We start from the raw sequence: 25,021 nt of genomic DNA, 5'->3' as shown, positions 1-25,021 counted from the left end.
TAATGACGGAGTAGGTGAAGAATGATAAAGTGATGAAAGGAATGAAACTGTAAAGCAGAAAGAGTAGCAATGTGACAAAAGGAAGATCCAAGTTGGGAAGAGGAAGAGTAGTGAAGTAGCTGCATTATTGTTAATTGCAGATAAAAATGGAAACGTCTGAACTTCTGAATTGTTCAGACTAGCAGGCTGTTGCTTGCAATGAACTACGTTCAAAGACTATAGGAAGCTTCATTCCTGCCTCTGTGCTGGTTCATAACGGTTTCAAATCATTTTGTAGTTCTATTGAAAGGTGCTTAAAGAGGAATAAAGATGGATGGAAATTTTCAGTTCGGATATCCCTCAAGAGAGTTACCATCAGAGATCAATGATTTTTCATGAAAACATTTAATCTTAATGTCAGACCAATTTGCTCAACAATTTTCATCTCTCCTATTACTCCACCTTAGCTCGTGCACCTCTCCAATTTGACCGGGCTCCTCATTATTGCAATAGTCGCTCAATGTGACTGTAGCTCACCAGTCATTTTCTCTCTTTCCCTCTCCATTGGGGCTACATGAACTCTCGTTCTGCTTTTTCCAATATGACTTAACTTGCAGCAAAGTTCCTGTGTTTGTGCTATTACAATTTTCTATGAAGTCAGATATGTAGCTCGTACCCTTCTCACTGTTTGTTAACTAAAGTTATTTCTGCTTCACCATAGCCTCATGAAGCAGCTTGTGGTTATGGATCACCTCTACTTACCATACTTCAGTCTTTTTGTTTACGGTATTATTCTCTCTCTAACGTTTCAATTTATGACCTATCTCCTGCTTGGCAATATTACTTAACCACTGCACGAGGATACTGGCTTGCATTCTGCTCAAGTCCAACTCGGTCAGTCTTATCAGAAAATTGATTTCTGTGTACAGAATCTAATAGTTGCAATTCTCCTTATGTCTGAACTTACCTACCAGAGGCAGCCAGGAGATTAAGATGGAAAATAATAAAGATGATAATAACCTAACAAGACAAATATAATTTGAAGAGCAATAATATTTGAGCTTTGATTACATTCATAAACGTTACTGTATTATCCAGCCAATGTTTAGGTATAAAACATAAATCTGTCCCTGATTTTTTTTTTGCAGAGGCTGCTAAGAGGGATGTTGTTTTCCTCATTGATGGATCAGAAAATGTCCGACCTGCATTCCAATCAATTCAAAGGTTCCTCTCCAGAATCGTTGACAGTCTTGATGTTGGGAGTGACAGAGTCCGAGTCGGTTTGGTTCAATACAGCGAAGACCCCAGTGTAAACTTCTATCTGAACTCCTACACAACTAAAGAGGATGTGAAGCGAGCAATAAGTAATATTGGGCCAAAAGGAGGGCAAAGAGCCAACACTGGTAAAGCACTGGACTATGTCAAGCAGAACATCTTCACTAGACCCGCTGGAAGCAGGGTGGATGAAGGTGTGCCCCAGTTCTTGATCCTCCTCACTGCCAGCAGGTCAGCTGATAATGTTGGTCGGGCAGCCCTGGAACTGAAAGAGGCCGGGGTAGCACCTTTCGCCATTGGTTCAGGAGACGCAGATGACAGTGAACTGAATCAGATTTCACTGTCCTCTAAATATGTTTTCAAGGTGACTGATCTACAGAATGTGGAAAGATTAGAGCAACGTTTGGGCTTCCCATTGACTACACTGAGCAAGAATCTAATAATTCAAATTCGAAGAGAAGCTCTTGCAGGTAAGAATATATAATGCAGTTTAAAGGAGACATATATATTATTTTATATAATGATGAATTATTAATTTGGTGGAATCATTAGCTAATATATAGTAGTGTATCTTTTCCTTAGAATGTTGCACAGCTTTGGATACTGTTGGGTGAGTACCCGAGCATGGGAATGCCACAGCGAGCTGGTCTCTAGCATTTTGCCTGGCTCTGTGCCTTGGAAGGGAAGGAAGGGGAAAAGGAGAATGGTGGTGATAGGAGATTCAACAGTGAGGAGAATTGACAGGAGATTTTGTGGATGCGAAGGAAACCCCTAGAAATATGTTACCTCCTAGGTGCTAGGGTCAGGGATGTATCAGATTGGGTTCACAGCATCCTTAAGGGGAAGGGTTGGCAGTCAGAATTCATGGTACATATTGGTACCAATGATTTAGGGAGGAAAAGAGATGATGTCCTGAAAAGAGAATACTGTATAGCAATCTAGGTAGGAAACTGAAAAGCAGGAGCTCAAAGGTAGTAACCTCTGGATTTCCACCATTGCCAGTTATAGCAAGAATAAGATGATCTGACAGATGTCCATGCAGCTGAGGAACTGGTACAGGTGGCAGGGTTTCATATTTATGGATCATTTGGGATCTCTTCTGGGAAAGATATGACCTGCACAAAAGAAGTAGGTTACTTTTGAACATGAGGGGGACCAATATCCTTGTGAGTGAATTTGTTAGGGCTGTTCAGGAGGGTTGGCAGAGGTATGGGAACCAGAGTGGTAGGTCAGAGGATGGAGCAGTAGGTGTAAAGGTAGATGCAACATGTAGAGAACCTGGAAGAAGGATAGGTTGTGTATAGGGCATAACTGCAGTCAGTTGGTTGGGTTGAAATATGTCTATTTTAATGCAAGAAGTATCAGGAACAAGGGGGATGAACTTAGAATATAGATCAGTATATAGGAGTCACATTATAGGGGTTATAATGGTGAATTATCAATTTGCTAGAATCATAAATTAATATATAATGTTCCCCTTTGACTGTGTTGCATTGTATCATACATGCTATGTCTGGCTATTGCAGGTGAAGACATTTATGTGATAGCAATTTATGTTGAGTAATTTTGAGATTGAGGAAGGTAATTCTGATTTAAAGTTAGTACTTTGGATGGCATGATTTACAATGGAGCAATAGTTGTATTGAAAGTTGGTACGGGATTAACCCTCTGGTCCTAGGATCTCCCAGCTTTTTGCCAAAAGGTCCAAAATCCTATTCTTTTGATTGGTGATACTATACCTGTGAGGAAGAAAGGCAAGAATCACGTGTGTTACTCTTTTCAATTATTCATGTTTGTTTTATTGTTTTTAATTATTATATTATTTAAATTATTTATTTCAATGGTCATAGTATTTTATGTCAAAGACCATCAAGAGCTTTAGTAATTTTGACAGAGGAATAATTGTTGATGCCTGTGGGCATAGTTAGCCCTGACCCCTCTGTGTCTCCTATTTATGTCAACTGAGTCCCTGCAGTTGCTGTGGGCTTTACTGCTTAGCATTTTGACTATTCATTTTGGGATGCAATCTGGGATATAAAGATGAGTGTCAGGGAATGGTGATTGCATTCAGAGGGTGCAAGGAAGGAAAAATCCATGTTGTTGAATAGAGAAAACAGGAAAGACAGGAATTTAGAAAATCAAAATAGAAGGCAGATAGCTTAATAATAAAACCAGAATGTTTAGCAGTGAAGCTAGCAAACACAATAAGTGGCAAAAATTTGGGAATCCCTTCCCGGAACAACTGAATGCATGATAAAATTTGGGGATAGTTAACAGAAATACATGAAGAATAAAGTGGGATCAGTGTAGGATTAGTGGAAATGGGTGCTTGTTGACTCAATAGAATGAAGGGCCTTTTCCCAGGATATGTGCCTCCATAACTCTATAACTAATTGACTGACAGTAGTCAATTAAACTACTAACAAATTGTTCAATCTTAAAACTTGTAAGGAAGACTACTAGGATAAGTAAGGGGAGTAAGCAGTCGGTACATGGTTCCCCTGTGGCCATTCCCCTCAGCAACATGTACACCCCTTTGAATATTGCTGGGGGTATGACCTCTCTGGGCAAAGCAGCAGCAACTAGGCCAGTGGCACTGCGGTCGGCTCTGAGACTCAGAAGGGAAGGGTAAGATCGGGCAGAGCGGTAGTGATAGGAGACTTGATAGTGGGATGAACAGCAGATTCTGTGGCCAGGAAATAGAAGCCAGGGTGAGGTAATACCTCCTAGGTTCTGGGGTTCAGAATATCGCAGAGCAACTGCCAAAGATTCTCAAGAGGGTGAACAGCTAGAGGTCATGGTGCACATTGGCACCAATGACATAGGTAGAAATGGGGAAAGGGTTAATGTGAAGTGAGTATAGGGAGCTAGGGAAGAAGCTGAAGAGCAGGATCTCCAAGGTAGTAATCTCTGGTTTACTCCCAGTACCATGTGCTAGTCAGGGCAGGAATTGGCTGACAGTATGGATTAATGGATAGCTGAGGGCTAAGGAAGTTTGTTCAAGGGGCAGGGTTTCAGATTTCTGGATAATTGGGATTTCTTCTAAGGAATGATCGACCTGAACAAAAAGGAAATGTTACAATTGAACCAGAGGGGGCCAATATCCTTGCGGGCAGGTTTGCTAGAGTTGTTGGCAAAGGTTTAAACTGCTTGGCAGGGGGAACCTGAGTGATCAGGCTGACAATGGGACAGTTGGTTTACAAGTCAATACATTGTGTAGTGAGACTGTGAGGAAATTCAGGCAGATGATAGAGCTAAATATGCAGTCAGTGGGATGAGGTGAAGTGTAACATGGGTCAAAATCAAAAAGGGTGATGAATAAAGCACTGAAGGTGATATATTTGAATGCACACAGTATACGAAATAAAGAAGATGATCTTGTGCATTCAGAGATTAGCAGGTATGATGTTGTGGGCATTACTGAGACATAGCTGTAATGAGATCATAGTTGGCAGCTTAACATCCAAGGATACACCTTGTATTGAAAGTACAGGGAGGTAGGCTGAAGGGGTGGGTGACACCATTAGTTAAAAATAAAACCAAATCCTTAGAAAGAGGTGACATAGGATCAAAAGATGAAAAATCCTTGTGGGTAGAGTTAAGAAACTGCAAAGATAAAAAAACCCTGATAGGAGCTATATACAGGCCCCTGAATACTTGCTAGGATGGGGAATATAATTTTAATGGGAAATAGAAAAGGCATGTAATAAGAGAAATGTTATGAAAGTCATGGGGGATTTCAATATGCAGATAAATTGGGAAAATCTGATTGGTGCTGGATCCCAAGAGAGGGAATTTGTAGAATGCCTATGAGTTGGCTTTTTAGAGCAGAACAGCTTGTGGCTGAGCACACTAGGGGGAAGATAATTCTGGATTTGGTGTTGTGTAATGAACCAGATTACAGGTAAAAGAACCCTTATGAGATAGTGATCATAATATGATAGAATTCACCCTGTAGTTTGTGAGGAAGAAGGTAAAGTCAGAAGTACAAGTATGACAGTAGAGTAAAGGGAATTACATGGGCATGACAGAGGAGCTGGCTAAAGCTGATTGAAAGGAGACACTAGCAAGGATGACAGCAAAACTGCAATGGCTGGAATTTCTGGGGGCAATTTGGAAGGTGCAGGATAGATAAATCCCAAAGACAAAAGAGATATTCTAAAGGGAGGATGAGGCAACTGTGACTGACTAGAGCAGTCAAAGACAGCATAAATGCATTATAGAGCAAATATTAGTGGAAAGTTAGAGGATTGGGAAGCTTTTAAAAACCAACAGAAGGCAACTAAAAACTATAAAGAGAGAGAAGATGAAATATGAATGTGAGCTAGCCAATAATATGAGAAGTAAAAGAGGCGAGAGTGGATACTGTACTGCTGGAAAATGAAACGGAGAGGACTAGAATATAAGAGCAAGGATGTAATGATGTAATCTTTTATAAGGCATTGGTTAGACTGCACTTGGAATATTGTGAGCAGTTAGGACCCCTTATCTAAGCATTGGAGATGATCCAGAGGAGGTGAATCTGTGGACTTCTTTGTCATGGACAGTTGTGGGGGCTAAGGTATTGAATATATTTGAAGCAGAATTTGATAGGTTCTTGGTTATTTAAGGCATCAAAGGATACAGGCTAAAGGCAGGAGAATAGGATTGAAAAGAAAAATAAATCAGCATGGTGGAATGGCAGAGTAGACTTCTTGGGCAAGTAGCCTAATTCTGCTTCTAAATCATATCATCTTATACCTGTACACCTGCTCATTAATACAAATATCTAATCAGCCTATCATGTGGCAGCAACGCAATGCATAAAAGCATGCAGATACCGTCAAGAGGATCTGTTGTTGTTCAGACCAAACCAGAATAGGAAGAAATGTGATCTAAGTGACTTTGTTCCTTAAATGATTGTTGGTGCCAGAAGGGATGTTTTGAGCGTCTCGGAAACTGCTTATCTCCTGTGATTTTCACACTCACAACCATCTCAGGATATACAGAGAATGGTGTGAACATCAAGAAGACATCTAGTGAGCAGCAGTTCTGTGGGTGAATATGTCTTGTTAATGAGAGAAGTTAGAGGAGAACGGCCAGACTAGTTCAAATTTGCAGGATGGGAACATAAACTCAAATGACCATATGCTACAACAATGGCGTACAGAAGAGCATCTCTGGATGCACACCGTATCAAACCTTGAAGCAGCAGAGGTCTATGAACATACACTCAGTGGATACTTTAGGTGCAGGAAGCACCCAATAAAGTGGCCACTAAGTGTGCATACAGTTAACATTTACAAATTTGTTGTATTCTGAATATTAATGGGTCATTCTTCTGCAACACCATGGTTATGTCAGTAAGTTAGAAGCTTTTATTTACAGTTGGGTGAATAACAAAATGTAAACATGTTCATGAAGCGTGTCTCTTGCTTTAGCTTAAGGCACAAGAAAACTCTCTCCTGTATGGGGCTCAGAGGTTTGGAATAGGCAATGAAATTTTAATAATATTTAATACTTTTACTTTCTTCCAGTCTTGTGTCCAACTACCAGCCTCTAAATCTTATCTTAGCTCCCATCTTATTTCATCTAATAATATTCATGGCCCAGCTGCCTCCTCTAATCTCAAATGCAATCACAAAGGTATCTCCCATTGCTTTTTATTTCTTGGCACATATTTTGAATTCAGTATACATTTTGTTCTTTACAGGTTCTGCAAAGAGAGATGTGGTGTTCCTTGTTGATGGGTCAGACAATGCCAGAGGCACTTTCCCTTCAATTAAAACCTTCATCAACAAATTTATCGACAATCTTGATATTGAACGTGACAAAGTCCGTATCAGTGTTTTACAATTCAGCGAAGATCCGAGTGTTGATTTCACTCTGAATGTCCATGAGACAAAGGATGAGGTGAAGAGGGCAGTTAATGACCTCCAGTATAAAGGGGGGAGACGAGCCAATATAGGTAAAGCCCTCGACTATGTCACAAAGAATATCTTCACTCCTTCTGCTGGGAGCAGAGTGAACGAAGGTGTACCTCAATTCTTGATCCTCCTCACCGCCAGCAGGTCCTCTGATAATGTTGAAACGGCAGCCCTGGCACTGAAAAGTGCTGGTGTAGGTTCTGTCAGCATTGGTTCAGGAAATGCAGAGGCCAGTGAGCTCCAAAGGATTTCAATGTCCCCCAAGTTTACCTTTAAGTTTGATGAACTACGGGATTCGGATACGCTAAAGCAGAATCTACAAGGACAATTGAAAACACTGAACAGAGAACAGATAATCCAGACTATACAAGATGCTCCTAAAGGTGAGAGGAAGGAATTTTCAGTTATATTCATATTTAGATCTGTTCATGTGCGGTATTTATAGTGTATAACTTTCCTTTATCATGCCTTCAGCTAATCCAACTATTCCATGTCTCCTTCTCTGTCCATTATCTCAACGTTCAAAGGAAATTTATTACTAAATGATATATATGTCACCACATACTACTGAGATTCATCTTTCTTGCAGGCATTTACACAAAGAAATACAGTAGAGTCAATAACAATTGTGTGGATAGTCAGAGGCTTTTTCCCAGGGCTGAAATGGTTGCCACAAGACGACACAGGGCCTGTATTGTGCTGTAGGTTTTCTATGTTCTATGTTACATAGAACATAGAGCATAGAATAGTACAGCACAGTACAGGCCCTTTGGCCCTCAATGTTGTGCCGACCCTCAAACCCTGCCTCTCATATAAGCCCCAACCTTGGATTCCTCCATATACCTGTCTAGTAGTCTCTTAAACTTCAATAGTGTATCTGCCTCCACCACTGACTCAGGCAGTGCATTCCACGCACCAACCACTCTCTGAGTAAAAAACCTTCCTCTAATATCCCCCTTGAACTTCCCACCCCTTACCTTAAAGCCATGTCCTCTTGTATTGAGCAATGGTGGCTTGGGGAAGAGGCGCTGGTTATCCACTCTATCTATTCCTCTTATTATCTTGTACACCTCTATCATGTCCCCTCTCATCCTCCTTCTCTCCAAAGAGTAAAGCCCTAGCTCCCTTAGCCACTGATCTTAATGCATACTCTCTAAACCAGGCAACATCCTGGTAAATCTCCTCTGTACCCTTTCCAATGCTTCTACATCCTTCCTATAGCGAGGCGACCAGAACTGAACACAGTATTCCAAGTGTGGCCTAACCAGAGTTTTATAGAGCTGCATCATTACATCGCGACTCTTAAGCTGTATCCCTTGACTTATGAAAGTTAACACCCCATAAGGTTTCTTAACTACCCTATCCACATGTGAGGCAACTTTCAGGGATCTGTGAACATGTACCCCCAGATCCCTCTGCTCCTCCACACTACCAAGTATCCTGCCATTTACTTTGTACTCTGCCTTGGAGTTTGTCCTTCCAAAGTGTACCACCTCACACTTCTCCAGGTAGAACTCCATCTGCCACTTCTCAGCTCACTTCTGCATCCTATCAATGTCTCTCTGGAATCTTTGACAATCCTAAGAATCTTTTCCAACAGCTTTCCTACCACAGACGTAAGGCTCACTGGTCTATAATTATCCAGACTATCCCTGCTACCTTTTTTGAACAAGAGGACAACATTCACCTCCCTCCAATCCTCCGGTACCATTCCCGTGGACAACGAGGAAATAAAGATCCTAGCCAGAGGCTCAGCAATCTCTTCCCTCACCTCGTGGAGCAGCCTGGGGAATATTCCATCAGGCCCCGGGGACTTACCCGTCCTAATGTATTTTAACAGCTCCAACACCTCCTCTCCCTTAATATCAACATGCTCCAGAACATCACCCTCACTCATATTGTCCTCACCATCATCAAGTTCCCTCTCATTGGTGAATACCAAAGAGAAGTATTCATTGAGGACCTTGCTCACTTCCACAGCCTCCAGGCATATCTTCCCACCTTTATCTGAATTGGTCCTACATTCACTCCTGTCATCCTTTTTTTCTTCACATAATTGAAGAATGCCTTGGGGTTTTCCTTTACCCTACTCGTCAAGGCCTTCTCATGCCCCCTTCTCGCTCTTCTCAGCCCCTTCTTAAGCTCCTTTCTTGCTTCCCTATATTCCTCAATAGATCCATCTGATCTTTGCTTCCTAAATCTCATGTATGCTGCCTTCTCCCACCTGACTAGATTCTCCACCTCACCTGTCACCCATGGTTCCTTCACCCTACCATTCTTTATCTTCCTCACCGGGACAAATTTATCCCTAACATCCTGCAAGAGATCTCTAAACATCGACCACATATCCATAGTACATTTCCCTGCAAAAACATCATCCCAATTCACACCCACAAGTTCTAGCCTTATAGCCTCATAATTTGCCTTTCCCCAATTAAAAATTTTCCTGTCCTATCTGATTCTATCCTTTTCCATGATAATCATAAAGGCCAGGGAGCGGTGGTCACTGTCCCCCAGATGCTCACCCACTGAGAGATCTGTGACCTGACCCAGTTCATTACCTAGTACCAGATCTAGTATGGCATTCCCCCTAGTTGGCCTGTCCACATACTGTGACAGGAATCCATCCTGGACACACTTAACAAACTCTGCCCCATCTAAACTCTTGCAACTAATCAGGTGCGAATCAATATTAGGGAAGTTAAAGTCACCCATGATAACAACCATGTTATTTTTGCACCTTTCCAAAATCTGCCTCCCAATCTGCTCCTCTGTATCTCTGCTGCTACCAGGGGGCCTATAGAATACCCCCAGTAGAGTAACTGCTCCCTTCCTGATCCTGACTTCCACCCATACTGACTCAAACGAGGATCCTGCTACTTTACCCACCCTTTCTGTAGCTGTAATAGTATCCCTGACCAGTAATGCCACCCCTCCTCCCCTTCCGCCCCCCCCATCCCTTTTAAAGCACTGAACTCCAGGAATATTGAGAATCCATTCCTGCCCTGGTGCCAGCCAAGTCCCTGTAATAGCCACTACATCATACGTGTATGTATCCAAGCTCTCAGTTCATCACCTTTGTTCCTGATGCTTCTTGCATTGAGGTACACACATTTCAGCCCTTCTACCTTACTGTCTTTACACCGTGTATTCTGCTTCTCTTTCCTCAAAGCCTCTCTGTATGTAAGATCCGGCTTTACTCCATGCACTTCTTTCACTGCTCTATCGCTCTGGGTCCCATCCCCCTCGCAAATTAGTTTAATCCCTCCCGAACCATGCTAGCAAACCTACCTGCAAGGATATTGCTCCCCCTCGAGTTCAGGTGCAACCCATCCAATCTGTACAGGTCCCACCTTCCCCAGAAGAGATCCCAATGGTACAAAAATCTAAAACCCTGCTCCCTCAGCCACGCATTCAACTGCCATCTCCTCCAATTCTTACAATCGCTATCACTTAGCACTAGCAGCAATCCTGAGAACGCCACCCTTGAGGTCCTGTTCTTCAGCCTTCTGCCTAGTTCCCAAAACTCACACTGCAGGACCTCATCCCTCTTTCTGCCTGCGTTGTTTGTACCAACATGTATCACGACTTCTGGTTGTTTTCCCTCTCGTACCAGGATGTCGTGCACCCGGTCAGAGACATCCCGGACCCTGGCACCCAGGAGGCAACAAACCATGCAGGTGTCCTTCTCACATCCACAAAATCTCCTGTCTGCTCCCCTGACTATAGAGTCTCCAATGACGTCAGCTTTCCTCTTCTCCGTCCCACCCTTCTGCACCACAGGGTCAGACTCAGTGCCGGAGGCCCTGCCACCATGGCTCACACCTGGTCAGTCATCCCCGTCAACAGTATCCAGGATGGCAAACTTATTATTCAGGGGAATGGCTACAGGGGTGCTCTGCACTATCTGTCTGCTCACCTTCACTTTCCTCCCTCTGACTGTCACCCAATGACCTGCTTCCAACAGCCGAGGTGTGTCCCCGTAGCTCTCATCTATGACTGCCTCATTCTCCCTTATGAGTCGAAGGTCATCCAGCTGCTGCTCCAGATTCCTTACATGGTCTTCCAGATCACCCAGCCATATGCACTTCTGGCAGATGTGACTCTGCGGGAGAGGGGCGTTCCCCAAGACTGCCACATCTCACATGAGAGGCACATCACCGTCTCAGGAGTCATTGTAAAAACTAACTGCGAGCAAGCTTGTCTTCCGCCTCTTCTCGTTGAAGTCTCTCGAGCCAAAGCCTCACAGCTCCACTCCTTCACTGGCCCACTCTTTCACTGGCTGCTTTCCACAGGCCACTCCGCTTGACCTACCCCTCTATTTATCTGTTTGAGCTTTTCAAAATGCTTGGTCTCCTGACCTCGACTGCCCAGTCAGCTGCTTTCTGCTGAGTCTGAGCTATTCAAATCTTGATTGTCTAATCAACGGCTTTCTGCTGACCTATTCAAGTCTTGATTAACTTCATTGCACAGACCAACTGCCAAAACTGCCAGAATCTCTCGAGTCAAGGCCTCAAAGGCTCCACTCCTTCACTGGCCCACTCACTCACTGGCCGCTTTCCACAGTTCTATGTTCTATGTTCTAAAAACTACACACAAACATCTGAGAGCAGCAAGCATCCACTCACTATCACTCTCCCTGTGTTCGCAATGAAATTGTTATATCTATACACTGGAACTGTTGGTATGATCATGCCTTATTAGCAATAAGCTTTTGGGCTAAGAGTTTATTCAAGTGGAGGCAATGTCAGAAAGAAGCACATTAAAATAAAAATCGGAGCAGGAATTGGCCATTTGACACTTCAGGCCAGCTCCACCATTGAAATGTATCATGGGTAATCTTATATATCAAGACCATTTTCTTATCCCATCTTGAGAATCTTATAAAATTCAGAATTTTTTTGATAGGTGTTTTGAATGAATTCAGTGTAATTGCACCTCCAGAGCCATCCAAGATTGACATTCATTATCCTTTGCATCCTCTCATTGGCTTATCCCTTACTGTATTTCTCAGACTGTTTCACTTGTTATCCTTCTAAACTCCAAAGCATGCAGCCCAAGCCTACTTAATTTCTCATCATGTGACAAATCTGCCATCTCAGGAATCAGAGCTGCACTCCCTCCATAACAAATAATCCTTCTGATTGGAAAGAAGACCAAAATTATGCACAGCGCTCCAGAAGTGGTTGCACTGAAGCCTTATATTATTATAGTAAGATATCCTTACTCATATACTCAAATCACATTGAAAGAAGGCCAGGAAACATTGTGAGCTGAAGAGCTTGCACTGTGCTGTAATGTTCTCTTGTCCATGTTCTACACAGGCCAATAAATACCATTAGCCTCCCTAATTACTTTATACTTTACTTTTACTAAGTATACTAAGTATTTAATTGCGTGCTGCACCTGCAAATTAGTTTTCAGTGAAGTTTTCAGTTTTTAAAAACTTACAAAAGGAAACTCAGAAGGTCATTAAGAGGGAAAAGATCAACTATGAAAGGAAGCTAGCAAATAATATCAAAGAGGATACTAAAAGCTTTTTCAAGTATATAAAGAGTAAAAGACAGGTGAGAGTAGATATAGGACCGATAGAAAATGATGCTGGAGAAATTGTAATGGGAGATAAGGAGATGGCGGAGGAACTGAACGAGTATTTTGCATCAGTCTTCACTGAGGAAGACATCAGCAGTACGCCGGACACTCAAGGGTGGCAGGGCAGAGAAGTGTGCGCAGTCACAATTACGACAGAGGAAGTACTCAGGAAGCTGAATAGTCTAAAGGTAGATAAATCTCCTGGACCAGATGGAATGCACTCTCGTGTTCTGAAGGAAGTAGCTGTGGAGATTGCAGAGGCATTAGCGATGATCTTTCAAGATTCGATAGATTCTGGCTGGTTCTGGAGGACTAGAAGATTGCAAATATCACTCCGCTATTTAAGAAGGAGGCAAGGAAGCAAAAAGGAAATTATAGACCTGTTAGCTTGACATCGGTGGTTGGGAAGTTGTTCGAGTCGATTGTCAAGGATGAGGTTACAGAGTACCTGGAGGCATATGACAAGATAGGCAGAACTCAGCATGGATTCATTAAAGGAAAATCCTGCCTGACAAACCTATTACAATTTTTTGAGGAAATTAAAAGTAGGCTAGACAAGGGAGATGCAGTGGATGTTGTATATTTGGATTATCAAAAGGCCTTTGACAAGCTGCCACACATGAGGCTACTTAACAAGATAAGAACCCATGGAATTACTGGAAAGTTACATACATGGATAGAGAGTTGGCTGATTGGCAGGAAACAGAGAGTGGGAATAAAGGGATCCTATTCTGGTTGGCTGCCCGTTTCCAGTGGTGTTCCACAGGAGTCTGTGTTGGGGCCGCTTCTTTTTACATTGTACATCAACGATTTGGATTATGGAATAGATGGCTTTGTGGCTAAGTTTGCTGACAATATGAAGATAGGTGGAGAGGCCAGTAGTGCTGAGGAAACAGAGAGTCTGCAGAGAGACTTGGATAGATTGGAAGAATTGGCAAACAAGTTGAAAATGAAATACAATGTTGGAAAGTGTATGGTTATGCACTTTGGCAGAAGAAATAAATGGGCAGACTATTATTTAAATGGAGAGCGATTTCTAAGTTCTGAGATGCAACAGGACTTGGGAGTCCTCGTACAGGATACCCTTAAGTTTAACCTCCAGGTTGAGTCGGTGGTGAAGAAGGCGAATGCAATGTTGGCAATCATTTCCAGAGGAATAGAGTATAGGAGCAGGGATGGGATGTTGAGGCTCTATAAGGCACTGGTGAGATAGCACTTGGAGTACTGTGGGCAGTTTTGGTCTCCTTATTTAAGAAAGGATGTGCTGACGTCGGAGAGGGTACAGAGAAGATTCACTAGAATGATTCTGGGAATGAGAGGGTTAACATATGAGGAACGTTTGTCCGCTCTTGGACTGTATTCCTTGGAGTTTAGAAGAATGAAGGGAGACCTCATAGAAACATTTCAAATGTTGAAAGGCACGGACAGAGTGGATGTGGCAAAGTTGTTTCCCATGATCGGGGAGTTTAGTATGAGAGGGCATGACTTAAGGATTGAAGGGCGCCCATTCAGAACAGAAATGTGAAGAAATTTTTTTAGCCAGAGGGTGATGAATCTATGGAACTTGTTGCCACGGGCAACAGTGGAGGTTTAGTCATTGAGTGTATTTAAGGCAGAGATTGATGGGTATCTGAGTAGCCAGACATCAAAGGTTATGGTGAGAAGGCGGGGGAGTGGGACTAAATGGGAGAATGGAGCAGCTCATGATAAAATGACGGAGCAGACTCGATGGGCCGAATGGCCAACTTCTGCTCCTTTGTCTTCGGTCTTATGGTGTAGAATACACCCAGGTTCTCTTGAACAGTAATACACAGTAACTCACTTCAGTATTTCTGTGTTTTATGCTAAAATATAAATATTTCAAGTATGATTGCTGAATTTCTTTGAGAAGAAGCTGGTGAATAGATTTCACTTGGAGTCTATTCTGACTTTTATATTCTTAATATCATTGATTTTACTGCTTGTTAAAGAATTATTTCTTTGCTCATCCCTTGGACTCACTTTGCTGTTGCCCTTCACAATATGTCTGCAGACGCACATTATCTTTTACCCTCAGACCTGTGCTTAGATCACATATGAACACTGTTGTTCAGAATGGACCATGCTTTTGCCTTCACATTGATTGAATTATCCTGGTGATGACAGATAGATTAGTTGCATCTTATTTTCAATTCTTATCCAATGTCAGCCATGCCCATCAACTGACTTTTTCTCTTCCATCCGATTTCGAAGCAATATTTCCTTGTACAATCATATGCTTTAACATTGCCCCCAAATAATTGCTACAAATCTGTGAAAAATGGCTAATTATTTTTAAATAAGATGTTCCATTAAACAAATTGTATCATACTTCATCAACATCCCATCACAATTTGTAGCTAAAGATGCTGGAGAAAATGCAGTCAGAGTGTGTACAGTCTCCTTTGAGTTCCTTCATTACCTGGAGATGCAAGCTAGCAGGCATCAATGGTGTCTATACAAGGTCACGAAATGGAGAGATTGACGGGAAGAGAGAGTTAGGTCTTGTAAGGCTGAAAGAATGGACGGGCAGGGCCAGGTTAATGAGTTGATGGGCTTTGAGAGGGCCCAGAAGAGGTTCACTAGGATGTTGCGTGGATTACAGAGTATTAGCTATAATGAGAGATTGGACATTCTTGGATTGTTTTCTCTAGAACATCAGAGGCGAGAGGTGATCTAATAAAAATATATAAAATTATGAGACATGACGGATATGGTCAGAATCCTTTCCAAATACTGGAAGGCGTAGTTTTAAGGCCAGAGCAGAAAAGTTTAAAGGAACAATATTTCGAGGCTTTTTTTTAAAAAACATAGTCGGTGCATCAAATGCACTGCTGGGGAAGTGCTGGAAGCAGATATGATAGCAACGTTTCAGACAAATCTAGACAGGCACAGGAACAGGCAGGGAATGGAGGCATATAGACCATATCCGGCAAAGTTCAAAATAAATCTATGATCAAAGTATGCAGATATCACCATATACTATTGGGCATCGAGGGAGAGAGGAAGAGGAGAGCCATCCGCAGTACCACCGATGCGGCAGAGAGGGCCTCAAGATGGCTGTGGCTCAAAAGAGGGGAGCCATGGAGTCATAAGTAGCTAGCCATCTGAACACAAGCTGGGGTCTGATCAGCCCCGGCTGGGTCACCTGGAGGAGGGTGTATGATGTTGAAAGACCCGAAACACCCGATGATTCCAGGAACATCACTGAAGATGTGTCCAGAAGCATCAATAGATGTATGTACACAGATATCACCATATACTACCCTGTGATTCATTTTCCTGCGGGCATTTACAGCACATACAAAGAAATACAATGACTCGATGAAAAAGTACACACACAGAAGGACAAACAACCAATTTTTTTTCTCGGCCGTTGATCGGGACAGGACTGCGCAAGCGCGTGCAAGTCCATCCGTGAGGCAGTGGGAGTATTTAAAAGAGAGCAGTTTGTGGAATTCGGCCATTTTTCTCGGCGGTTGATCGGGACAGGACTGCGCAAACGCATGCAGGTCCGTCCGTGAGGCAGTGGGAATATTTAAAAGAGAGCAGTTTGACGGAGCAGGCGACGTTGTAGCGGGTGACAGAATAGAGGGAGATAGAGTAGGAAGGCTTTGTCTCGAGAGGCTTCAGTGAGCAGAGGCTGAGGACGAGGTTCACTCCAAGTCAGGTAAGGCTGGGTAAGTTCCTTTAAAAGGAGAACGGTCTGCAGCGGTATTTTATTTGAAGCAAGGAAGGCGGCGAGACTGTAGCGTATTGGGTAGGTCATGACAGCTGAGATCAGCCCCGTGGTTTGTTCCTCCTGCAGCATGTGGGAAATCAGGGATACTTCCAATGTCCCTGACGACTATGTGTGCAGGAAATGTGTCCAGCTGCAGCTTCTGGCAGACCACATTGAGCAGCTGGAGCTGCGATTGGATTCATACTGAAGCATCTGCGATGCTGAGGAAGCTGTGAATAGCACGTTCAGTGAGTTGGCCACACCGCAGGTAAAGGCAACACAGGCAGAAAGGGAATGGGTGGCCACTAAACAGCGTAGCAGTACGCAGGTAGTACAGGAGTCCCCTGAGGTCATCTCCCTCCTAAACAGATAGACTGTTTTGGATACTCTTGGGGGAGATGTCTCATCAGGGGGAGGCAGCAGCAGCCGAGTTCATGGCACCATGGGTGGCTCTGCGGCACAGGAGGGAAGGAAAAGGAGTGGGAGAGCTATAGTGATAGGGGATTCGATTGAAAGGGGAATAGATAGGCGTTTCTGCAGCCGCCAACGAGCCTCCAAGAGGGAATATTGCCTCCCTGGTGCAAGGGTCAAGGATGTCTCTGAGCATCTGCAGGACATTCTGGAGTGGCGGGGGGGTGAACAATCAGTGGTCATGGTGCACATAAGTACCAACGATATAGGTAAAAAATGGGATGAGGTCCTACAAGGTGAATTTAGGGAGTTAGGAGATAAACTAGAAAAGTAGGACCACAAAGGTAATAATCTCTGGATTACTACCAGTGCCACGTGCTAGTAAGCGTAGAAATAGGAGGATATTTCAGATGAATACGTGGCTTGAAAAATGGTGCAAGGGGGAGGGATTCAAATTTCTGGGGCTTTGGAACCAGTTCTGGAGGAGGTGGGACCGGTACAAGCAGGATGGTCTGCACCTGGGCTGGGATGGAACCAATGTCCTAGGGGGAGCGTTTTCTACTGTTGTTCATGGGGATTTAAACTAATGTGGCAGGGGGATGAGAACAAGTGCAGAGAGACAGAGAGGTGTAAAAGGAGGGTAGAAGCAAAAAGTAGTAAGGTGAAAAGTAAAAGTGGCAGGCCGGCAAATCCAGGGCAAAAATCAAAAAGGGCCACTTTTCAACATAATTGTATAAGGGCTAAGGGTGTTGTAAAAGCAAGCCTGAAGGCTTTGTGTGTCAATGCAAGGAGCATTCATAACAAGGTGGATGAATTGAATGTGCAGATAGTTATTAATGAATATGATATAGTTGGAATCACAGAGACATGGCTCCATGATGACCAAGGATGGGAGCTCAACATTCAGGAATATTCAATATTCAGGAAGGGTAGACATGAAAGAAAAGGACGCGGGTGGCATTGCCGGTTAGAGAGGAGATTAACGCAATAGAAAGGAAGGACATTAGCCGGGAGGATCTGGAATCGATATGGGCAGAGCTGCGTAACACTAAAGGGCAGAAAACGCTGGTGGGAGTTGTGTACAGGCCACCTAACAATAGTAGTGAGGTTGGGGATGGCATTAAACAGGAAATTAGAAATGCGTGCAATAAAGGAACAGCAATTATAATGGGTGACTTCAATGTACATATAGACTGGGTGAACCAAATTGGTAAGGGTGCTGAGGAAGAGGATTTCTTGGAATGTATGCGGGATGGTTTTCTGAACCAACGTGTCGAGGAACCAACCAGACAGCAGGCCATTCTAGACTGGGTATTGAACAATGAGGAAGGGTTAGTTAGCAATCTTGTCGTGAGAGGCCCCTTGGGTAAGAGTGACCATAATATGGTGGAATTCTTCATTAAGATGGAGAGTGATGTAGTTAATTCAGAAACAAAGGTTCTGAACTTAAAGAAGGGTAACTTTGAAGGTATGAGACGTGAATTAGCTCAGATAGACTGGCAAGTGATACTTAAAGGGTTGACGGTGGATATGCAATGGCAAGCATTTAAAGATCGCATGGATGGACTACAACAATTGTTCATCCCAGTTTGGCAAAAGAATAAACCAGGGAAGGTAGTGCATCCATGGCTGACAAGCGAAATTAGGGATAGTGTCAATTCCAAAGAAGAAACATACAAATTAGCCAGAAAAAGAGGCTCACCTGAGGACTGGGAGAAATTCAGAGTCCAGCAGAGGAGGACAAAGGGCTTAATCAGGAAAGGGAAACTAGATTATGAGAGAAAGCTGGCAGGAAACATAAAAACTGACTGTAAAAGCTTTTATAGATAAGTGAAAAGAAAAAAAGATTGGTTAAGACAAATGTAGGTCCCTTACAGTCAGAAACAGGTGAATCGATCATGGGGAACATCACATGGCAGAGCAATTGAATAACTACTTTGGTTCTGTCTTCACTAAGGAGGACATAAATAATCTTCTGGAAAAAGTAGGGGACCGAGGGTCTAGTGAGATGGAGGAACTGAGGGAAATACATGTTAGTAGGGAAGTGGTGTTAGGTAAATTGAAGGGATTAAAGGCAGATAAATCCCCAGGGCCAGATGGTCTGCATCCCAGAGTGCTAAAGGAAGTGGCCCAAGAAATAATGGATGCATTAGTGATAATTTTTCAAAACTCTTTAGATTCTGGATTAGTTCCTGAGGATTGGAGGGTGGCTGATGTAACCTTGCTTTTTAAAAAAGGAGGGAGAGAGAAACTGGGGAATTATAGACCGGTAAGCCTGACATCGGTGGTGGGGAAAATGCTAGAGTCAGTTATCAAGGATGTGATAACAGCACATTTGGAAAGCGGTGAAATCATCCGGCAAAGTCAGAATGGATTTGTGAAAGGAAAATCATGTTTGACGAATCTCATAGAATTTTTGGAAGATGTAAGTAGTAGAGTGGATAGGGGAGAACCAGTAGATGTGGTATATTTGAATTTTCAAAAGGCTTCTGAAAGGTCCCACACAGGAGATTAGTGTGCAAACTTAAAGCACACGGTATTGGGGGTATGGTATTGATGCGGGTAGAGAATTGATTGGCAGACAGGAAGCAAAGACTGGGAATAAATAGGACCTTTTCAGAATGGCAGGCAGTGACTAGTGGGGTACCGCAAGACTCAGTGCTGGGAACCCAGTTTTTTACAATATATATTAAAGACTTAGACGAGGGAATTAAATGCAGCATCTCCAAGTTTGCGGATGACACGAAGCTGGGAGGCAGTGTTAGCTGTGAGGAGGATGCTAAGAGGATGCAGGGTGACTTGGATAGGTTAGGTGAGTGGGCAAATTCATGGCAGATGCAATTTAATGTGGATAAATGTGAGGTTATCCACTTTGGTGGCAAGAACAGGAAAACGGGTTATTATCTGAATGGTGGCCAATTAGGAAAAGGGGAGGTGCAACGAGACCTGGGTGTCATACACCAGTCATTGAAAGTGGGCATGCAGGTACAGCAGGCAGTGAAAAAGGCAAATGGTATGCTGTCATTCATAGCAAGAAGATTCGAGTACAGGAGCAGGGAGGTACTACTGCAGTTGTACAAGGCCTTGGTGAGACCACACCTGGAGTATTGTGTGCAGTTTTGGTCCCCTAATCAGAGGAAAGACATCCTTGCCTTAGAGGGAGTACAAAGAAGGTTCACCAGGTTGATTCCTGGGATGGCAGGACTTTCATATGAAGAAAGACTGGATGAACTGGGCTTGTACTTGTTGGATTTTAGAAGATTGAGGGGGGATCTGATTGAAACGTATAAGATCCTAAAGGGATTGGACAGGCTAGATGCAGAAAGATTGTTCCCGATGTTGAGGAAGTCCAGAACGAGGGGCCACAGTTTGAGGATAGAGGGGAAGCCTTTTAGGACCGAGATTAGGAAAAACTTCTTCACACAGAGAGTGGTGAATCTGTGGAATTCTCTGCCACAGGAAACAGTTGAGGCCAGTTCATTGGCTATATTTAAGAGGGAGTTAGATCTGGCCCTTGTGGCTAAAGGGATCGGGGGTATGGAGGGAAGTCAGGTACAGGGTTCCGAGTTGGATGATCAGCCATGATCGTACTGAATGGCGGTGCAGGCTCGAAGGACCGAATGGCCTACTCCTGCACCTATTTTCTATGTTTCTATGTTTCTATGTGCAAAATAAGACAAAATGTGCAAATACAAAAATAAATCTAATGATACTACAGGTTGACCTTCACTAATTCGACTACCTGTAATCCGGTTCCTTCGATAATCCGGCACAGATTATGCTTAATGTGATCCTTCTGTAATTCAGCATTTTCACTATTACAGCACTCCTCAGGTGCCAATGGTACCAGATTAGTGAAGGTCGACCTGTAATAATAAAGTTATAAATAATATTGAGAACATGAATTTTAGATTTCTTGAAAGTGAGTCCGTAGGATATGGAATCAATTCAGTGTTGCGGTGAGTGAAGTTATCCTTGCTGGTTTAGGAGCCTGATGGTTGAAGGGTAATCAACAGGAATTCTGCAGATGCTGGAAATTCAAGCAACACACATAAAAGTTGCCGGTGAATGCAGCAGGCCAGACGGCATCTCTCCGAAGAGGTGCGGTCGACGTTTCAGGCCGAGACCCTTCGTCAGGACTAACTGAAGGAAGAGTGAGTAAGGGATTTGAAAGTTGGAGGGGGAGGGGGAGATCGAAAATGATAGGAGAAGACAGGAGGGGGAGGGATGGAGCCAAGAGCTGGACAGTCATGCTCCATCCCTCCCCCTCCTGGTTTCTCCTATCATTTTGGATCTCCCCCTCCCCCTCCAACTTTCAAATCCCTTACTCACTCTTCCTTCAGTTAGTCCTGACGAAGGGTCTCGGCGTGAAACGTCGACTGCACCTCTTCCTAGAGATGCCGCCTGGCCTGCTGCGTTCACCGGCAACTTTTATGTGTGTTGCTTGAAGGGTAACACTGTTCCTGAACCTAATGGTGTGGGACCTAATGTTCCTGTACGTCCATCTTGTATCCACCTGTAAGAAGAGAACTTGGCCTGGATGGTAGGAGTCCTTGATGAGGGATGCTGCTTTCTTGTACCAGTGTTCTTTGTGGATGGGCTCAGTAATGGGGAGGGCTTTTCTTGTGATGGACTCAGCTGTATCCACTACATTTGCAGGCTTTTCTGTTCAAGGACAATGGTGATTCCATACTGGGACATGATGCAACAAGCCAGGATAGTCTTCATTGTGCATCTAAGTTGTAGAAGGCATGCTGAGTCTGCTCAATTTTCGAAGGGATTGGAGGCACTGTCATGTCTTCTTTGTAATGGCACTATGTGCTGGTACCAGCTCACATTCTCTGAAATGACAACACCAAAGATTTCAAAGTTACTAAACCAGATGTGCAATTTAAATTGGCATCATGTTTGGCACAGAAACCGTGGGCTGAAGGATCTTTTCCTTTGCTGTACTGACCTATGTTCTATATTGAACTCCTCTACTTTCTGACCGCACCAGTTCTTTAAAGTTCTCTTCAGCACTTCCCTTTGTCCTTCCCTTTCATAATGCATGCTGTAATCTCAGCTCTTCTTGCAATTAAATCTTTGCTTTCTGAAGCAGGCACAATGAGTCTCCCAGTTTTACTCCGAAGCAGATCTCAGAAGTTATCCTGTCCTCCGTCATTTTGATGCTTTTTACACTGCGAATAATCCCCAAATTTGTGATTTTTGAGATCTTGTTGCTTAATCTCTTCTCTAAGCTACAAAACCCTTTTTTAAAAACCATCAGTGTATTACTCTCCCCCGGTTATTAATACAGTTGTAAAGTTCATACTCTGAAGATCCATATCATTTCTCTGGTCCTACGTCTATCCTATTGAATTGTGCTGTTTATTTTCTTTTCAAAATCCTTTTTACATGCCAAAAATGTGCTTTCAAGGAAACTTTCACTGTTTTTTTGCATGATAAATGCCCACGAGACAGCTCGTATCTCATACTTAGCAATGAAGAAGAAGAAGAATATCTTTATTGTCATTGTTGTGGAGCAATGAAACACAGTTTAGCAGCTCAACGTTTTGCAGCATGACAAAGAATATATACATAAAGTAAACTCTAAAACCTCAGGAGTGCAGTCCAAAATTAATAATATATGGATGGGGAGGGGGGCGGGTGGTAGGACTATTGCACCCCTGCCATTTCTGGAAGTGTAATGCATTTAGCTGCCGCCCTCTTAGGAGGGGGGCAGGAGAAGGGAAGGGGGTGTTATACATTTCACTGCTTGTGGGTAGAAGCTGTTAAGGAGTCTCTTAAACAGTTGGGGTGACATCATCAAGTGTGGTTACCCTGATATATACTGACTAGCCAAATCAGGATGATGAGATCTTGGTGGAAAGCCTGTAGGTTAACCCCAATTACAGAGAGTAACCATGAGGTATGGGTTGTACAAAAGGAATCCTTGGTATGTAGAGTAGTTTCATAGAAACATAGAACATAGAAACATAAAAACCTGTAGCACAATACTGGCCCTTTGGCCCACAAAGCTGCGCCAAACATGTCCTTACCTTAGAAATTACCTAGGGTTACCCATAACCCATTATTTTTCTGAGCTCCATATACCTGTCCAGGAGTCTCTTAAGAGACCCTATCGTATTCGCCTCCACCACCGTCGCCGGCATCCCATTCCATGTGCTCAACACTCTCTGTATAAAATACTTACCCCTGATATCTCCTCTGTACATACTTCCAAGCACCTTAAAACTGTGCCCTCTTGAGCTAGCCATTTCACCCTGGGAAACAGCCTCTGACTAGCCACACGATCAATTCCTCTCATTCTCTTGTACACCTCTATCAGATCACCTCTCCTCCTCCGTCGCTCCAAGGAAAAAAGGCTGAGTTCACTCAACCTATTCTCATAAGGCATGCTCTCCAATCCAATCAACATCCTTGTAAATCTACTCTGCACCCCTGTATAGTTTCCACATCCTTCCTGTAGTGAGGCGACCAGAACTGAGCACAGTACTCCAAGTGGGGTCTGACCAGGGTCCAATATAGCTACAGCATTACCTATGGGCTCCTAAATTCAATCTCACAATTGATGAAGGCCGATGCACCGTATGCTTTCTTAACCACAGAGTCAACTTGCGCAGCAGCTTTGAGTGTCCTATGGACTTGGACCCCAAGATCCCTCTGATCCTCCCCAGTGCCAAGAGTTTTACCATTAATACTATATTCTGTCATCACATTTCAGCTACCAAAATGAACCACCTCACACTCAGCTGGGTTGAACTCCATCTGACACTTCTCAGCCCAGTTTTGCATCCTATCAATGTCCCGCTGTAAACTTTGACAGCCCTCCACACTATCCACAACACCTCCAACCTTTGTGTCATCAGCGAATTTACTAAACCATCCCTCCACTTCCTCATCCAAGTCATTTATAAAAATCACAAAGAGTAGGGGTCCCAGAACAGAGCTCTGAGGCGCACCACTGGTGACTGACCTCCGTGCAGAATATGACCCGTCTACAACCACTCTTTGCCTTCTGTGGGCAAGCCAGTTCTGGATCCACAAAGCAATTTCCCTTTGCATCTCTGCCTCCTTACTTTCTCAATAAGCCTTGCATGGGGTAACTTGTCAAATGCCTTGCCAAAATCCATATACACTACATCTACTGCACTATCTTCATCAATGTATTTAGTCACATCCTCAAAAAACTCAATCAGGCTCTTAAGGCACGACCTGCCTTTCACAAATCCATGCTGACTATTCCTAATCATATTATGCCTCTTCAAATGTTCATAAATCCTGCCTCTCAGGATCTTCTCCATCAACTTACCAACCACTGAAATAAGACTCACTGGTCTATAATTTCCTGGGCTCTCTCTACTCCCTTTCTTGAATGATGGAACGACATCCACAACCCTCTGATCCTCCGGAACCTCTCCCGTCCCCACTGTTGATGCAAAGTTCATCGCCAGAGGCTCAGCAATATTCTCCCTCACCTCCAACAGTAGCCTTGGGTACAGTTCCTCCAGTCCCAGTGACTTATCCAACTTGATGCTTTCCAAAAGCTGCTGAACATTCTCTTTCTTAATATCTACATGCTCAAGCTTTTCAGTCCACTGTAAGTCATCCCTACAATCACCAAGATCCTTTTCCGTAGTGAATACTGAAGCAAAGTATTCATTAAGTACTTCTGCTATCTCCTCCGGTTCCATACACACTTTTCCACTGTCATACTTGTTAGTCCTATTCTCTCATATCTTATCCTCTTGCTCTTAACATACTTGTAGAATGCCTTGGGGTTTTCCTTAATCCTGTCCGCCAAGGCCTTCTCATGGCCCCTTCTGGCTCCGCTAATTTCTTTCTTAAGCTCCTTCCTGCTAGCCTTATAATCTTCTAGCTATCATTATCTGGCTTTTTGAACCTTTTGTAAGCTTTGCTTTTCTTCTTGACTAGATTTACAACAGCCTTTGTACACCACAGTTCCTGTGCCCTACCATCCTTTCCCTGTCTCATTGGAATGTACCAATGCACAACTCTACGCAAATATCCAGTGAAAATTTGCCACATTTCTTCTGTACGTTTCCCTGAGAATATCAGTTTTCAATATATGCTTCCAAATTCCTGCCTGATAGCC

At 43.3% G+C, this 25,021-nt stretch overlaps 1 protein-coding gene across 1 annotated transcript in view; it reads left to right on the top strand.

Annotated features, from left to right (window-relative positions):
• Positions 1-25,021, top strand: part of LOC134348765 (collagen alpha-3(VI) chain-like) — a 201,553-nt gene that overhangs the window by 72,885 nt on the left and 103,647 nt on the right. The window contains exons 11-12 of the mRNA XM_063052567.1: positions 1,128-1,724; positions 6,947-7,543. Coding sequence (XP_062908637.1) covers positions 1,128-1,724; positions 6,947-7,543 — 1,194 coding nt within the window. The remainder of the gene's footprint in view (positions 1-1,127; positions 1,725-6,946; positions 7,544-25,021) is intronic.

The sequence above is a fragment of the Mobula hypostoma genome, chromosome 6 (genome assembly GCF_963921235.1).
Source record: "Mobula hypostoma chromosome 6, sMobHyp1.1, whole genome shotgun sequence".
Taxonomy (NCBI): domain Eukaryota; kingdom Metazoa; phylum Chordata; class Chondrichthyes; order Myliobatiformes; family Myliobatidae; genus Mobula; species Mobula hypostoma.
The sequence above is the reverse complement of the archived record's forward strand: the minus strand, read 5'-3'. Positions and strand labels throughout refer to the sequence as shown.